Here is a 19,328-nt window from a genome sequence, read left to right as displayed (position 1 = left end):
ACTTTTAAAGAAGTAAATACAAGAATTACTTGGGGGAGAAATCCTACATTAACGAAGTGGCACAATAATTTCTAAAACCATTAATGTAAAATGAATGACAAAAAGAAGGAGTGAAATAAAGACCTGGATAAACATCAAGATGGTATGAGAGCATCAGTGTTATTTACCTGAAACTTTTCAAACCCTCCTTCTGGTAGTTTCCAAGACAAACATACCGTGTTTTCTTCTTGCCCCAAAATTAGCAAATCTGATGAGTCTGGATCTAAAGAAATGAAATAAGACACCAGGACATCTTTTAAAAGACATTTCTACCACTAAATTATTTAGGCTGAACCAATAACCTTGACTTTGAAGAGTAGTAGATATGAGACATAAAACCTAGGCTTACCCAGTCAATTTTAGCACTAAGTGACCATGTGCAAGCTATTTACCCCAAGTCTAAGCTCTCTATCTCTACAAGGAAAGAGAAAAAAGAATTTCTGGAAAGTCTTTTCCAATAATAAAATTATGGATTTTCCCATTTATTTTTCTCACAGCAGAATTCAACTTTAAGTTCTTACAATTGATATTGTTTACTTGTAATTTATATACTGAATAAAGAAATATATCTCCCCTCTTTAAGTTCACAAATTCCTTTTCTCTGTAACCACTTTACCTGAGATAGTTCTAGAAGCTTATTTTCCAAATTGGCAACATGCCTCTATTTCTTTTTTTTTTTTTTTTTTTTTTTTTTTTTTTTTTTTTTTTTTTTTTTTGAGACAGAGTCTCGCTCTGTCGCCCAGGCTGGAGTGCAGTGGCCGGATCTCGGCTCACTGCAAGCTCCGCCTCCCGGGTTTGCGCCATTCTCCTGCCTCAGCCTCCCGAGTAGCTGGGACTACAGGCGCCGCCACCCCGCCCGGCTAATTTTTTGTATTTTTAGTAGAGACGGGGTTTCACCGTGTTAGCCAGGATGGTCTCGATCTCCTGACCTTGTGATCCGCCCGTCTCGGCCTCCCAAAGTGCTGGGATTACAGGCTTGAGCCACCGCGCCCGGCCATGCCTCTATTTCAAACCTATATTGCAAATTAAACTATTGTATTGCTTTCCTTTGCTAGAAGAAATGTAATGTTAACATTTTATTAAAATAATTTCACCTTAAAAATTCAAATTTTGAATCTTTTTGCCCCTACTTACATACTGATTTAAGTTTATTAGAATTCATCCCTGTGGTAGATTTAACCTGAATCACTGACTCATACTCCTTTATATTCTGTTTCTATAATGCAATTCCCTTACAATTGGAATTAATTTATTGTCCCATAATATATTTTAACTCTATTTTGTACATTTATTAATATTCCATCTACTTCCAAATTGACTTGAGAGGACTTGCAAATAAACAAAGGTAACTAAAAAGATAAAAATATCAATAATATATAATAGAAGACAAAAGACAGATTGCAATATGGGAGACATTAAAGAAAGGTTACCAGCCTTGTTTAAGAAAACATAGTCAAAAAGGCAACAACATCATGAACAATGGAAAGTATTATTATTAACCTCAGGTTAGAAATAAGGAACTTGCAGTGCAAACGGAATACAATTTTCACAAAGTCACAGAGCTAGAATGGGTAGAGTTAGTCTTTCCTATAACATAGTGGCCTTTCCACTGAAGCAGAAGGGTTACAAAGTCAGAATTTGATGTCAGAGAAATGTGAGTTCAAATTTCTATCATCTTGTATAAGTGACTGAAATTCTCTAAGGCTCTGTTGCTTCTTCATTTGAAAAACATGTACAAAATATACATCTCATTATGACTGGTAGAATAAAGGTTGTCATTCAGAATGAAGTGATATAAAGCATAGAAAATGCTTAGCAGAGTATCTGATAGAGGCTCTCAATGTGATGCAATCAATGTGATGATGACCATGGTGATGATGATGCTGACAATGAGAATGACAACACCCAAATCTAAGCAGCAACTAAGCTTTCACTGATATATAATAATGAGCTATCTTTTTTAAAAAATTGGAAACTTTTCTCATCTATTTCTGATGTTTCTTTGAATGGTCTTTATGAGAGGCAGCAGGGTCATATCAGTTTTAGATGCCTGGGATAAAATCTCACCTTCAACAATGAGTTATGAACACCTCTGAGCCTTAACCTACATTTTGGGTAGCCTGCAGAGATTTGATGCAGTTACTGAAGCACATAATACCATGCTGGTGTATAATCATACCTCAATTTTTTAGTTTATTTTCACAGAATTGATTTGACCATTGCTGCATTTTAAGTGCTTCCCTTCCTTCACACTGCAACTTCTGCAATCGAGCCTCTTCTCATAACTAAGAGGACCTTGGTACTTGAGCACACTTTCATAGGACTCGTCCCCACAAGTGAAAGGACTTTCTGAAATAGCTACACATGTTCAGAGCAAGCATGTAAGTCAAGTTATGCTAATAAGGTCAGAAGAGGCAAACAGAACCCAAATAATTCAATCAAAAAGACAGTATTTTTTTAATTAAAAAAGTCTATATTTTTTCATGCCCCAAGTTTATTTTCATAAAATGTTAATATAGTCCAAGTACTAGAAAAATATTATTTCATGCCAATAATACCTTAGGGTTTTAAAGTACTTTACATTTTCATGAAGAGTTTCACATTTCACTTTAGTAACAGGTTATTTTACCTAGGCAGGAATAATTATTCTCATTTCCTAAGTGAGAACATAGTTGTCTTGCCTAAGGTCACATAATTAATAAGTGATAGAGGCAGGAATATATCTCAGGCATTGTCGATGTAAATGCAGTGCTCCTTCTCTTCCAGCATACATAAACCACTTTCTAGTCATTCATTTCTAATTAGGCATTGTCCTTAAATACAACTATATCTCTCTTCTTTTCATCCATGAAAAGTTAATTAAATATAAAATGAACTTACAAGTGCTAACTATGAGGACAGTAGGATGGCTTCTTTTCAGTCCCTTCTTAGTCATACACTAATTAAAAATTCAGTCCCTGGAGAAAGGCTCTTAAATGTGAATGTGCTACAGGTTAAAGAAAAGTGACATATTAAAACATTTAGCTCGGACACATTTGGAGAACTCCATTTTCTCACCTGCAGAAAAATTTGTATATGTTTCATTTTTAAAGTATCTATCATGGAAATAATTTGCTATGCTTAGGCACAAATGGTTAATCAAAAATCATATCTTCTTACAGAGAAATTTTAAGTAAAAAATAATGTATCATACATATGATAATATTCTGAATTCATTATTTATTTTCAGAAATAATTTGTTACAATATGTCAGACCTAGTTATTCTGATCACATTGTAGTCCAAAAATTATCTTGCAAAATTTTCTCATTTCTGTTTGTATTATCCCATTAAGAGAGCTTTCTAAAAACATATATAAGATGTTAATTTGTGTTCCATGTTAACTGGATATAATTTCTTTTCAATATTTTCATACCTCTTAGTGGAGGGCAGAACTTCTTCTTTCATTAAGCTTTCACTGGATATGGAAACAATGTAACCATCCAGAGGACTTCTAGCTGAAGGCCAGCTAACAGTTACTGCACTTAGGGTTCTGCTATGTTTCATAAATTCAGCTGCACTTGGGGCTATATCATTTGAAACAGACAGTAAGAGAACATTTTCTATAGCACAAAGCACCTGCCAGCCCTGAACTGCTCTCAGGAATTGACTCTATGCAAACCCTGAGGATAACCGAGGCACTCCTTTTTGTTAAAATGTAATTTGATTTAATTTAATTTTAAGTTCCAGGATACACATGCAGGACGTGCAGGTTTGTTACATAGGTAAACATGTGTCATGGTGGTTTGCTGCACCTATCAACCCATCACCTAGGTATCAAGCCCCACAAGTATAAGTATTTATCCTGATGCTCTCCCTGCCCCGCCTCCATGACAGCCCTAGTGTGAGTTGTTCCCCTCCCTGTCTCCATGTGTGCTGATTGTTCAGCTCCCACTTATAAGTGAGAACATGCGCTGTTTGGTTTTCTGTTCCTGTGTTAGTTTGCTGAGGATAATGGCTTCCTTTTATTCTACCTGCTAGATATGAGAAGTTAAAAGTATTGTTTTAAAACAGCCAGAATTATTTTAAACTTTGAAATAAAATACATGTGTGTTTTAAGGGCACAAAATGTGTCCCAGTAGCATTGTACTCAAAATGTCCCTGGCCTCTAATATGCAGGAAGTAGATCATACCTTAGTCTCGTGTAATCACTGATTTCAGAAATATTTAATTATTTTTAGGACTCATCCTAATTAAATACCAAAGAGTGCCAAGTCTAATTAGCAGGAAAGTTAATTGCAATCTGAATATGAAATGCCTCCCTTCTTTCCTGAGGGAAAAAAAAGTTAAATTAAATAGTGGATAATGGGTGTATTGTTTTCTCTTTAAAATTCTCCCATATATGAGAAAAGAATCAAACTGTGAAGATATTCTCTCTCAATCTCATTCTTTCTTATTACAGTAAAAGAATACCAGACATGGCCAGGTTCTAAATATATAAATCAATGTACCCATTGCATCAATGTCAAGAATAACTAAAATAGTTTAGTAGAATACTTGACAATTTTACTTTACTAGATACGACACCTTATACATTTGCATGCATCTTTCCCAGTCATCCTTTATTTCATATGATTACCATGGGATAGATCACCATCTGCCTTCGGGAATAAAATGTTTACACTGGCAATGTGGCACTTCATTATCTGCCTAATGGAAAATGGGGTAATTACATCACAAATGGAAACTCTGGCCAGACAATATGCAGTTAGCAATGCTACCATCTGACAATACATACTTAAAAGGATGTTGTGATAACTCATACTAAGGAAAAAGAAAAAGATACAAGAGACACTGCCCATAAAGAAAACCTGGGAAGAATGAACTACTTACTAACCTTCCCTTAAAGGACCAAGGAAATATCTGAACATGAAAGAAACTCCTAAGGTGCCTACATAGGCTTACCTGTCTGTATGTCTTTTATGTTAGCAGTAGTGTCTTTAAAACCTTCTTTTTCAGTCCGAATTGAAAAGGTGTACACTGTGGCAGGATCCAGGTTAGAGAATATTGCTGCTTCTTGAACCACCTTCTGAACCTATCAATCCAAAAGAATACATTATCAAGTGGTGTTTAAGAAAAACTCCACAATTGAACACAATTAGGAATTATTTAGTTTCACTACTATACAATGTAAGAATGCAGTAATGTTGGTTTCAGCATGAAAGATTCAAGTTTAATTCCTCCAAGAGCTCTTTATAACATACCATGAAAGCAGCAGCATAGTTTATGCATGTGATTTCATAATGCTGGAAATTCCCAGCAGCTCGATTCCAGAGAATTTCTATAGAAGAGTCTGTAACTTTGCCTTCATGGATATTCAGTTGTGCTTCCAGACCTATCCAAACACACAACAAACTTAAATTCCTCTTGGAAATTTCCTAATTTTTTTTAACTTATCTCTTAAAAGTGAATAAAAAACATAATGACAAAAAGAACAATAGTTTATTAATTAATCTATGCTTCTATCCTAATTAAAAATAGTTGTTTACAGCTTCAATGACAGTTTGTAAAATACGGTAATCAGTTCCAATACTGAAAGCCATTGTAAATACCATCACATACAGCTAATTTTGATGCTGTAGCAAAAAACTACATAGGAACAAATTCACTGAAGAAAACACATAATATTCAAGAAAACAAAAAGGATTAAAACTATTAACATAAGCTGAAAAGACAACAGAGAAAGAAATATGAATTTTACATAAGGAAGTGAAAGTATCCCCTTTGTATCAAATATTTGCTGAAGCTAAAAATAAATTGTATCTGATGAGTGTTAATGTTTATTTTTCCCATTTTAAAGATTTAATCTAGCATAAGGAAAAAATTATTTCAGAAGATGGGAAAAATGGCAGCTTTAAACTATCATCTTATATATTGATTTATTTTGCTGATTGATATCACAGTATTGATGTATTTAGATAATCAGGTAGTAACTTTGTTTAAAGACAAGAACTGCCAAATACAAAGACTGTAGCCCATAATGATTTATAAAGTAATGAAGACAGGCAGAGAATACAGATATAAAAAGTACATAGAAATTGAAAGGAAAATAAAATATAAATAGGTTTTGAAATGATTATAAATATGCTAAAATGCTGTCAAAATAATGTGATTTCTGACATCAGTTTGGGAGTATTTTGTAGACAAGTTGAATTTAAACAGAAATGGAAAGGTTACAATTTGTGGGAGCAAAGATACATGGCAGCCTCGTGACCTAGGTGGATATACATAGAGACAGGAAGAGCAAATAATAAGGTAACTGGACATGTTATAAGTCAGAATTATGTTTTTAGGACTCCATGTGATTTTGGTTTGTATGGCATTTATTACTCTTCATCATTAATTTTGACATATACTGGATGGATATTTTAGATAAATTGTATGCGTTCCAAATGTTCAATATTAATATATGCAGAATTTGTAAGTGATTTAAAGAGAAGATAAAACAATATGAATCTAAAAATGCAACTATTCATATAAATAAACACCCAGCACACATATATAATAACAAACATTAATTTTTTTATTATTATTATACTTTAAGTTCTAGGGCACAAGTGCACAATGTGCCATGTTGGTGTGCTGCACCCATTAACTCGTCATTTATGTTAGATATATCTCCTAATGCTATCCCTCCCCCCTGCCCCCACCCCACAATAGGCCCCGATGTGTGATGTTCCCCTTCCTGTGTCCAAGTGATCTCATTGTTCAATCCCCACCTATAGTGAGAACATGCGGTGTTTGGTTTTCTGTTCTTGCAATAGTTTGCTGAGAATGATGGTTTCCAGCTGCATCCATGTCCCTACAAAGGACACGAACTCATCCTTTTTTATGGCCACATAGTATTCCATGGTGTATATGTGCCACATTTTCTTAATCCAGTCTGTCACTGATGGACATTTGGGTTGATTCCAAGTCTTTGCTATTGTGAACAGTGCCGTAATAAACATACATGTGCATGTGTCTTTACAGCAGCATGATTTATAATTCTTTGGGTATATACCCAGTAATGGGATGGCTGGGTCAAATGGTATTTCTAGTTCTAGATCCTTAAGGAATCGCCACACTGTTTTCCACAATGGTTGAACTAGTTTACAGTCCCACCAACAGTGTAAAAGCGTTCCTATTTCTCCACATCCTCTCCAGCACCTGTTGTTTCCTGACTTTTTGATGATTGCCATTCTAACTGGTGTGAGATGGTATCTCATTGTGGTTTTGATTTGCATTTCTCTGATGGCTAGTGATGATGAGCATGTTTTCATGTGTCTGTTGGCTGTATAAATGTCTTCTTTTGAGAAATGTCTGCTCATATCCTTTGCCCACTTTTTGATGGGGTTGTTTTTTTCTTGTAAAATTGCTTGAGTTCTTTGTAGGTTCTGGACATTAGACCTTTGTCAGATGAGTAGATTGCAAAAATTTTCTCCCATTCTGTAGGTTGCCTGTTCACTCTGACGGTAGTTTCCTTTGCTGTGCAGAAGCTCTTTAGTTTAATTAGATCCCATTTGTCAATTTTGGCTTTTGCTGCCGTTGCTTTTGGTGTTTTAGACATGAAGTCCTTACCCATGCCTATGTCCTGAATCGTATTACCTAGGTTTTCTTCTAGGGTTTTTATGGTATTAGGTCTAACATTTTTTTTTTTTTTTTTTTTTTTTTTTTTTTTTGAGACGGAGTCTCGCGCTGTGTCACCCAGGCTGGAGTGCAGTGGCGCGATCTCGGCTCACTGCAAGCTCCGCCTCCCAGGTTCACGCCATTCTCCTGCCTCAGCCTCCGAGTAGCTGGGACTACAGGCGCCTGCCACCACGCCCGGCTAGTTTTTTGTATTTTTAGTAGAGACGGGGTTTCACCATGTTAGCCAGGATGGTCTCGATCTCCTGACCTCGTGATCCACCCGCCTCGGCCTCCCAAAGTGCTGGGATTACAGGCTTGAGCCACCGCGCCCGGCCAGGTCTAACATTTAAGTCTCTAATCCATCTTGAATTAATTTTCGTATAAGGAATAAGGAAAGGATCCAGTTTCAGCTTTCTGCTTATGGCTAGCCAATTTTCTCAGCACCATTTATTAAATAGGGAATCCTTTCCCCATTTCTTGTTTTTCTCAGGTTTGTCAAAGATCAGATGGCTGTAGATGTGTGGTATTATTTCTGAGGGCTCTGTTCTGTTCCATTGGTCTATATCTCTGTTTTGGTAGCAGTACCATGCTGTTTTGGTTACTGTAGCCTTGTAGTATAGTTTGAAGTCAGGTAGCATGATGCCTCCAGCTTTGTTCTTTTGCCTTAGGATTGTCTTGGCAATGCGGGTTCTTTTTTGGTTCCATATGAACTTTAAAGCAGTTTTTTCCAATTCTGTGAAGAAAGTAATTGGTAGCTTGATGGGGATGGCATTGAATCTATAAATTACCTTGGGCAGTATGGCCATTTTCATGATATTGATTCTTCCTATCCATGAGCATGGTATGTTCTTCCATTTGTTTGTGTCCTCTTTTATTTCACTGAGCAGTGTTTTGTAGTTCTCCTTGAGGAGGTCCTTCACATCCCTTGTAAGTTGGATTCCTAGGTATTTTATTATCTTTGAAGCAATTGTGAATCATCATCTCCACCCAAAAACTCCTTAAGCTGATAAGCAACTTCAGCAAAGTCTCAGGATACAAAATCAATGTGCAAAAATCACAAGCATTCTTATACACCAACAACAGACAAATAGAGAGCCAAATCATGAACAAACATTAATTTTAAATATTCAAAAAGCTTAGGAAAATATACACTTTTTTCCAGACAAATGTCAGTATGGGGAATAGCAAGCACAGTCTTAGATCATGTGCTCTAAGATATTATCAGGTCTCCTAGGCTCAAAAAATAAAATTTTATTCTCATAATTGGCTTAAAATTAGTCACATTCCTTGCTCTTTGATTAAGTCACTTAAAGTTCTGGTTTAAATGCAAGCATTTCTTTTTGTGAAAGGACAGATAAAAAAATTCTTCAGAGAGTTTCAACTTTCCATAGATTTAGCTCTACCTGTACACAGGCAATGAAAGATCTGGCTCAATAGTAAGGCATTTAAAATTACCTTAAAAGATCCTTGCAAATGATTACATTAAACTAAGTATAGACTCCTCATTTGAAATGGTACACAAAATTGAAATCAAGAAAAAGCTTTGCAAGTCTTAAAATACTTACATGTTTTTACTGCAGGCACATAATACATATCACTTAATTTAGTCCCACTGATAATGGAAACAAAGAAATTATATTCTGTGTCTGGGGCTAAATTGTCAACAGTTATTTTATTACCATGGTGTAAAGCCATGGTCACATTTGCCCCTCCTTCAATTACAATACGTATTCCATCAAACACTCCAACGTCGGGCATTTGAACAAATAAGATTACAGAGGTACTACGCCTTTCACAGGGGATAACAATCCAGACTGGTTTGGGCTCTGAAAGATAAAAACGAGATTTATAATTAGTACTTTTTTAAACGTCAATCATATTTCTCTGCATTTTATCTAGCATGTTCCAGAATTTGTGAGAATATAAATGTTTATGCATTAAACTTATGTCTACTATGTTAGCATTAGACAGAGAAATAAGGTAGATATTCTGACAGGTTATACATACATGAAACTGAAAGTACATAATTAACTTTTATTTACTGATTATCAGTAACAATCACAAGAAACACAAATCTGAGATTTTTTCATTATGTTTTACCTTTTAATCTATTCATTAAGTAAATGTTTTTGAGAACCTATATACAAGGATTAGTGCTCAAATAAAGTAAATAAGGCCAGGTTCTTGCTTTCAAAGAGTTCTCAAATCTCAGGAAAGAGATTCGTAGATTATTAACTAGAATCTCAAATAGTCAGACCTGAGCTAGTGACATGAACAGAAACTTGCTTAGAACAGAGGAGGAAATCACCAATTTTAGCAGAGATAATTGGGGAAGGCTTTCCAGAGTTAACGATGTTTTATCTGAGTCTTGAAAGAGTACAAGTTTACCAGAAACAGTATGTGTGAAGGGGAAAGGGGAGTAATGAAGGAATTCCAGGAAAAAAAAAAAAAGATAATCAGGGGCAAGGCATAGAAACCAAAAAGGGCATTGTCATGTGTTCAAGGAATACCAAGTTCTTTTAGCTCTTTAATAGCAGGATATTCTTTGGTAAGTTACTTAGCCACTCTGCCTTGGTCTTCTTCTCTAAAATGGGAAGGAGACTAGTATCTACATTGCAGAGTCACTGTTTTGATTACATAAGAAATTGCATTCATATATAAAGTACTTAGAGGAGTGTCAGGCATGCAGCAGGCACTCTGGGTGGCTGAAAGATGGACTGCATGGGAGGAATGAGACGGGGCATACAAGGGCCACCTCTGAGGCTGAATGCATCTGTAAGGGGCTTTGCATGCCATGCTATGGAGGTCAGACTGTATCCTGGAGGCAACAGGGATTTTGAGCAGGCATGTAATTTCATTTTTAGAAACACATTTTTGGCAACAGTTTGGAGGAAGGATTCATTTACATTTTACACTCTCCTTGACCTCTGCTAAAGATTTTGATTGTACCTCAATTCTCTACTGTGCTATTTAAAGCAGATTTAAAATTTGAGATAATTTCTAGTCACATTATTTCTTTCTCAGGTCAATTTTAATTTCAGTACGATTTGTGGGTGATGGGGATAGCATCCAGTATTTCCTTAAGCCTGCATTTCTCCCAAGCAGATATATTCTCCTAAAATATACAATCTGAAAATGAATTTTTTCCCTCCAGAGCATAATTAGATGGCCTTTCCTTTTCAGTTTTATTTGCGACATCTGGTTTGATACAATGGAAGTTGTTTCAAGTTACTGTTAAATATTTGATAATGTTATTCTGCTACTTTACCCAGAGCCAGTACTTTATGAAAGAATGTCCACACACACCTATAATGAGAATTCCAGAACATAAAATCAGTGCAATAGCTCTACACATTTTTGTGAGCTGCAACTTGCAAATTTTTTGCCTTTTCCATTCTTGCTGGTGATGAGGAAATGTTCAATAAATGAACCATAACCAATTCCATATGGTGTACTACTGGGTTTCAAGGCACTTTTATCATAGTTTTCCTTCTCTAGTTACATTATGTTAACTTTTATTTTTCCATCATCACTAATATCTTCTGTGGGTTTTCTCTTTAAACTCTGCACAGTCCCCTTCAGTTACAAAGGTCTTACAGTTACTATGACATTCCCCAGACAAGAGTAACATCCCACACACATCTAATACATCTGGATCTGTGGACAATGATCTATGAAAGCTTCCAAGTGTGGCTTAAGCAGGAATTAAAAGATCTTGGGATGGTAAATGAGTGATGGGTATAGTCATAGAGCCAATTCATTTCCATGTTGTTCGGCACTGAAAACATTTTCTAAAAAAGAGAAGAGACTTTAAATAGGCATGGTCTAGTGTAGGTTCTAAAAGTATATAAAAATCAGAGTCATCCCCTCTAGTGGGTAAACATGGGGTTTTCCATCATTTCCACCTGTCCTAGAAAATAAGTCAAACTGTATAATGCATGATACTATAGTCACCAAAGCTGGAAAGGTGTAGAATAGGACAGAGTTCTGTCTTGTCTTAAAAGTTATATCCTGATCTGGAAAAATCATATGAGAAAAGATTTCACGAAAAAAAAAGAATAAAAGAAACATATTGCCACATACTGGGGACTTTCGGCAAGTTTCTACCTCTGGACTGTGATTTCTATCCTGATCCATTGTCCTGCAAAAGCTTTATCAAAAGAAATGGTAAGATCAGGGGCTACATAAGATTTTTTTTTTTTCAATATGAGGTGAACTGAACTAGGCCAATTTCAAAGGCTTTTATTATAGGCAAGGTAGAACAAAGTCTGAGGGATGCTCCTATCATAAAATGTATTCTCCTATGTCAAGAGGGGAAAAAGGGAAATTCAAACACCAGCTCTCCAATAGCTCTTTCTCCCTCAAGAAAACTTGAGTATACTTAATTCCTCCAACAAAGAAAGATCACAGACTGCTGAAATGGCTTTACTTCCCACTGTGCATGGCCATAGCTCCCCAAGGCCACCACTCCACTCCTATTGAGAAATAAAAATCACAATAAACACTCTTATAGCAATTATTTGGTGCCAGGCACCAAGTCCTTAAATTACATTACCTTCATAAAATGGATAAGATTATCATTATTATTCCCATTTTAGAGGGAAAGAAGCTGAGGACCAAAGAGCCTGAGTGATTTTGCAAAGGATGTAAGAAGCGGCTAAATCATGGAGCTGGAATACAAACCCAGGCAATTTGGCTCCATGGTCTGTGCTCATAAGCACTGCCTTCTTCCCAAGGGCACATTTGATGGTTCAGGTGCACAATCATAGCTAGAGATCAAGTTCTGCTGGTTATGTTCAGGACAAATTAGAGAGAGGCACAGACAGATAAGTTTCAAAGGGGAAAGGGAAAAAAAGTATGTGTAAATTATATTTTCTTCTACATGCCCATAAAAGGCAAATGCCTCTCTTGCTTGGCTATTTCAAAATATATGGCAGAGAGATAAATACAATGTGGTAAATTACATGTATCAATAAATATCTGTTGAATGAATGTATGCCAAAAAACTTGTTTCTATGCACCTTGGGACAGGTTAATATTTGCTTTAGGATGTTTGAAGCAATAACAACGATGCCTGATAAATAATCTGGTGATGCTAAATCTGATAGCAAGCCTACAAACTGCATAGAACACCCACGAGAAATAGTGGAGTGCTTGAAGGAACTAAAGATAATTAGTCAGAAGAAAAGAAGACATAGGAACCAGGGACACCTTATGGATGTCTCTAAACATTTGCAGCCTGTCATGTGAACCTCAGAGTGGGTTTGCTTTCTGATGTCCTAGAGAGTAGACTAGGACCATGATGGGGAAAATTTTGGAAATGAATTACAGAAGCCCTGAATGACCAGAGATATTGTGCTGGGAATAACATATCACATGAGAGCATTGGCAAGATCTCTGTCCTAACTTCAAACCCCAGAATGCTATTATTATTCTTAGGATTTGCATATGTTAATATGTGTTTCTGCATCCATGTTGAATACCAGCTTGACAAACAAATAATTGAATTACATAGAGCTAGGAACTCTATTTAGGCTGGAGATAAGGAGCTGAACAAGAGCTCTAGAAAGAGAGGCAAAACAAGTTTACATTTTACATGGCAGATGGATGAAATATGCTAAGTACCCTAGCGGCAAAGAATTATGAGGCTTTTGGTTTTGACCTGGAAGGAAATTTAGAAATAACATATTAAATGTCTCAAGTTTTTGAGAAAGAAAACAGACCCTGGGATGACATGGGGACATTCTCTAACCTCAGACTGCTAAAACATGAACTAAGAAGAAAAACCATTTTCCATCTTCACAGTTTAGTCCTTCTGCTATGCCAATAATCATTTAGTGGGTTGTTTCATAGGCATGAAATAATTCTTCTTGGTAACATCTCTTTCTTAGTTTTCTCTTTTATAACTGCTTCTTATTATAATTATCTTTAGGTAGTTTTCTTAGAAATTTAAGCCTGGAAGTTCCACACATAAATTTAGTTTTAGTCTTTGGATGGTAAAATAGGAAGGTATAGCCCTGGTTGAGTGTGGATATTATCATTGCATAATTTTTTGGATCAATTTTTTCTTTTTCAATCAGACTGCCTGTATGGTTAGCTAGAATGCCTGTAAGGTCCAATAATTTTCTCTTCTTCAGTGTCATCACCAAGCACCCAAATTGCTCAAATTAAAAGCCTAAGTTTCTCCCTTTTTTCATGCATCACAAGCAGCCCATCTTGGACTTCCTACTTCCACACAATAAAATATATCTCCTCCTTTCCTTCTGCACTGTCCCTACCCTTGGTTACCATAATCTTTTGCCTGGGTTTCTGTAATATCATCCTATCCAGTTTCTCAGCTTTCAGTCTTGCCTCTTCACAATTCATTCTTTACACAGAGCAAGAGGGAACTTTTTGAAACATAGGTCAGATTGTCACTCTCCTGCGTAAGACCCTCTATGGTTCCCACTTCCCTCAGAACAAACTCAAAAGCGTAGTCTACTGGATCCATGTGATCTCACTCCTGGGTACCTTTCCAAGATAATTTATTTCTACTTTTCTCCCTCCTAATTAGATGCACTGCATACACTGCACTTTTTGTTCTCAAATGCACTAAGAACTTTTTGAATCTTGCATCCTTTATGCTTATGTTCATGCCTGGAGTACCCTTCCTCCATCCTGACCCATGATAGATCCTTCTTATCCTTTGGCCTCCGTTCAAATATAACTTCCTTCCATTACAGTCCATTTACAGTAGAACCCCCTGGCCATTTTCAGTAACTCTCAGTCACATCACTTTCCTTTTCCCCCCTAGTATTTATCACAATCTACAAATATTTATTGTATTTATTTATTCAATTTACGAATATTATTTTTTCTTCCTCTCTAATAACTACTCAATGATTATTTATTGAGTGAATTAATCATATTTGAGAAAAACATGGAAACATTATTTATTTATTTATTTCACTCTGTCTCCCAGGCTGGAGTGCAGTGGCTTGATCTAGACTCACTGCAACCTCCACCTCCCAGGTTCAAGCGATTCTCCCGCCTCAGCCTCCTCAGTAGCTGGGATTACAGATTTGTATCACCACACCGGGCTTCTTTTTGTATTTTTAGTAGAGATGGGGTTTCACCCTGTTGACGACGCTGGTCTTGAATGCCTGACCTCAGGTGATCTACCCGCTTCGGTCTCCCAAAGTGCTGGTATTATAGGCGTTGAGAGCTACCGCGCCTGACCGGAGATATTTTTTAGTTTGGTTCCAAGCCTTTTATACTGTTAATATTTTTTTCAATGTGCTATAATATAAGGGTATGTCTTTGTGAATATAAAAATAATTATATACACATAACTATGTGTAAGGCACTATTCTTAGTCCTTACATTTATTACATCCGCTGTTCTTAGAATAATCTGATGAAATACATACTATTATTTTCTTCATTTCACAAATACAGAAACTAAGCCATAAACAGGTTGAGTACATTGCCCAGAGTTACTCAAATAGGGGGACCCAGATTTGAGCCTAGGCTCTGTGGCTCTGAAGTCAAATTCTTAATCACAAGGCAATGCTGCCCTCAGACAAGCATGGAGCCTTTTCAGGGAAAAAAAAAAAAAAAAAAGATGCAAATTGCTTCGGGTTCTGAGGCTACCATTAGATAAAGCACACCAAAATCTACTTGAAAAGATGCAACCAGCTACTGGAGGGGTATATCAGGGAGTATTTACAATATCCTCAAATCAGCAAATACCTCATAAGAATGAAAAGTATCTGATTGTCACTTAGAGTTTGTTGAACAGTTACCACTCACTCAAGTTTCCATTAATCACTGTGGCCACTCCAATACCATATGTCATTCCAGGGATTAAATTATCAATCTTGAATCTATTCATGACTTCACGTGGATCTGATATGGATTTAATTTGAATGTAGATCTCATGGCCATCTTGTGAAGGTTCCCACTGAAGAATTATATTGTCTTCTCCCACATCTTCAGGTTTTATGAAAACTTTCTGAGGTGGATTAATACCTTAAGTAAACAAATAAATAGATACACACACCTCAGCTTATTAGTTAGCATTATTCATGCTACTGAGTGAAAATAATTCAATATTAATGTTCAAAGTAAATTTCACAATTTCTTATGTCACCATGTCTTGGAAAGTATTCCAGTTTTGAGAAAAGTGTATCTTCTTATTACTATGCAAAATTTATTAAAATGGTTAAACATAAAACTTACAAGTCAAGGGAAAACAGAAATATAATCCTCAAGTTTTTGGCAAATTCTTCATACTTTTAAGAGTGCCATCAGAGTAATGTTCCCATTATTGAGATTATTCATGTTTTAATCAAATATACATGGGCACCTACAAAGTGCCAGGCACTCTTGTAGGCAGATAGAGTACATGGGTAAAAAATAAAGATCCTTGTCCTTATGGAGTTCATATTCTAATAGGTGTAATAGATAATAACAATACATAAAATAAGTACCTATGTTACATAGAACTTCAGAGGTGATAAGTGCTACAGAAAAAATAAAAAGTAAACCAAAGTGATGGAGATGGAGAGTATGGTGGCTTTAAGGAGGAAGTTGTGGCATGAAGAAGGGATTTCAGGGCAGACGTTTTCCAAAAGATGGGGTTTTCAGTAAAAAGGTGAAGGAGGTCGGAGAGTCGGACATATGGATTTCTGGAAGAAGAGTATTAAAACTGAAGAAACAGCTAAGCCAAATCCCTAAAGTGGGCGCTTACCTGGTGTGTTCAAGGGCAGAAGGAAAGCTAGAATGAAAGAAGGAGAGAATAAGATGAGGTCAGAGGCAAATAGAAAGCCAGTTCATGCAAGGCCTCAAAGGCATTTGCTCCAAGTCAAATGGGTAGCAACTACTGAGTTATACGCAGAGGCATGATCATTCCTATTTTTTAAGACTTACTTGGGCCGTGACATTAATAACAGGCCACATGGAGGGCCAGTGGTAGAAACAGGGAGCCAGCCCAACAATCTAGGTGAGGTAGAATGGTGGCCTGGATGAAAACAGCACTCAGGGAAGTGGGGAGATATAGTGTGACTCTGGATTTATTTTGAAGATAGAACAAACAAGATTTCCTGACAGATTGGGAATGGGTTGTGAGAGAAACAGAAGAGTCAAGAACAACTTCAAGGCTTTTGACTAAACAACTGGATGAATAAAATTACCATGAACTGAGAAGGGCTGTGGATAAAGCAGATTTGGGTGGAAACACCTGGAGTTCGGTTTTGGGCATGTTAAATGTAAAACATCTCATAGATATCCAAATGAGGGATAATGCATAGGCAGTTAGATGATTGAATGTGGAGTTTGGGACAAAAGTCTAGACTTTATATAAAGTTATACAGAGACATAACTTTATGAGTCATTGACATATAGATGTCTTTAAAGTTTCAGAACTGGTATTTATTATAAAATAGTTGCAACTTCATACTACTTTTCTGATTTTTGAAAGGTATGATATTTATTGGAAATAATATCATTGCAGAAGAATCTTCTTGATATTTAATAATAGTAGCTGAAGATGATACTTCAGCTTATCTCCTTGCACAGTTTCTTTATTGAATACCAAGCCTTCTGATTTTTTTCCTATCATACAGTTTTCTGAAAATTGTAAATGCTTTCCTTATGGTCTTATTTATCCTATATTATGTTTTTCCTGATCTTTTAATAGTTCTCAGCTACAATAATCATTAGTTCATATCTCTAAGGATAATTATGCAATTTTAAGCTTTTTAGTAGTTTCACTTAAAAAATCTTTAAAGAATTCTCTATGATTTTTATAGTTTGCAGAACCTATAATTTGAACTTTTATCTGTTTTAGAGTTGACTTCTTTATCAGTACAATTTAATATCACATTTTAACTTCTCAGGAAAATATTCTGGGTGGAACCCTTAGTCTGCATCCCATATCTTCATTTCACAAAATTGTAACTGATGTTTAAATTAATTATTTATGTAAAATTATCAGAAAATGCCAGAGTAATCCAATTAGACAAACTATCCAATAAGATTCCAGGGTGAAACAACTTCAGAAAATTATTCATATATGCTTGCAAAACCTAAAAATCTATTTAAACATTTACTACAATGGAGGACTTAGATATAATCTACCGAATGCCACATATAAGCAGGGATTGAGGAAATGCTGGGATTTGGTGGGTCTGCGATAGCGCTGAATTTGCTTACAAAATCGTCTGTGCATACATTTGCATTTTCATGAGAAAGAGTTTTGGTTTTTTTTAATTCTCAAGAGGTTCCATGACCCCACAAAGGTTCAATGTTACCAAATAAAATATACTCCAGAGTATGTATCAAGGGTGTTCACATTCTGCGCCTAGCTTACATTTTCTAGACTCTCCCTACATGCCCCTCTGTTCTCTAGTCATTCCTAATGTTCAAGTGTCAGTGTCTTCAAAACGCCTTCTTTAGCTTTCCCAGGTCGGCTTAGATGTCTTCTCTCTAGCCTTTGCCTAGGCGCATGTGCTTGCTCTACTTGCAGCATCCTTCTGACTCCCTACTGTCACCTGCTGGCTAATTTCTACTCCTTCATGATTAAACCCATCACTTACCCATGACCATCCGCACCCTGAGTTTGATCCCTCTCTATGTTCCCATAGTATCCAGAGTATAAGTGCTATAACAGCAATTATAATGCAGCACTATCACTCTTAACTTACTGGCCTCATTTCATTACTGCATAAACTTACTGAGACTAGGTCTTCTTCATCTTTGTATCTCTAGTGCCTAGCTCAGTTCCTGATACTGAAAAATAATTCACTGAGTGAATAATGCATGAAAAAAAGAATAATTCCTCAAGCTTAAGAGAGTAAAGGAACACTGGATTACTAAATCCTGGACATGCACTGGTATATCAGCTTACAGTAAATATACACAGCAAATGACCCCCCAAAAAATTAAAAGTGCAGACTCACATTGTACCTTTTATGAAATAAATAGGTATATGTCCTAGAAGATTTTAAGTCGACTTCAAAATTAATAAATCTGTGAGAAATCCTTCTAGTCCATCTGTCAATTAAAAATGTGCCTTCCTAAAGTGTAAAGGACCCAACCGACCAAGCATTTGCCAATGGAAGGATACTTCGTCTCGTCTAAGTTTGGGGAAGAGAAAACATCTGCTAGTATTCAATTGGAAAAATATTTTTATTAGGATTTGCAGTACTGAATACTTGTATGTTAAGCACTGGCTTTTAGTAAGCATTAAATTGTATCTATTATTGTTATTATTTTCAAAGAATCTTAAATATTCCCAATAAGTATAGGAAGGTTAATTAATCTATGGCTCTGCACATACAGGTTTTCCATTCCACCTACCTCAGCCCTAGGGTGTTTACATTTTAGCTGTTGAAATTCCAAAGAACTTTGCACACAGCATGTCAAATACACACACACAATACACACTACACTTATAAGAATGTACTGCCAAAATGTGCTTCACTATGCATTGTTTTGTAAGATAATGTTTTATCTTTTAAAAAATACATCCTTATATTTTAGGGAATAAATAGAATTATTAAACAATCGATTAACAATTATGTTCTGGACAAGGATTCAAAAACTGCTACGTGGAGGTTAAGAGGAGGATAGAAATACATTTGTCAAAAATGCTAGGATGAGA

At 36.0% G+C, this 19,328-nt stretch overlaps 1 protein-coding gene across 1 annotated transcript in view; it reads right to left on the bottom strand.

Moving 5' to 3' along the window:
* PTPRQ (protein tyrosine phosphatase, receptor type Q) overlaps positions 1-19,328 on the bottom strand; it is a 251,518-nt gene that overhangs the window by 229,405 nt on the left and 2,785 nt on the right. The window contains exons 3-8 of the mRNA XM_025403263.1: positions 9,365-9,511; positions 5,282-5,412; positions 4,911-5,112; positions 3,454-3,604; positions 2,920-3,025; positions 168-262 (exon numbers count right to left, since the gene is read on the bottom strand). Of these exons, the coding sequence (XP_025259048.1) occupies positions 168-262; positions 2,920-2,974 (150 nt within the window). The 5' untranslated portion in view covers positions 2,975-3,025; positions 3,454-3,604; positions 4,911-5,112; positions 5,282-5,412; positions 9,365-9,511. The remainder of the gene's footprint in view (positions 1-167; positions 263-2,919; positions 3,026-3,453; positions 3,605-4,910; positions 5,113-5,281; positions 5,413-9,364; positions 9,512-19,328) is intronic.

Source organism: Theropithecus gelada, chromosome 11 (genome assembly GCF_003255815.1).
Source record: "Theropithecus gelada isolate Dixy chromosome 11, Tgel_1.0, whole genome shotgun sequence".
NCBI lineage: Eukaryota > Metazoa > Chordata > Mammalia > Primates > Cercopithecidae > Theropithecus > Theropithecus gelada.
The sequence above is the reverse complement of the archived record's forward strand: the minus strand, read 5'-3'. Positions and strand labels throughout refer to the sequence as shown.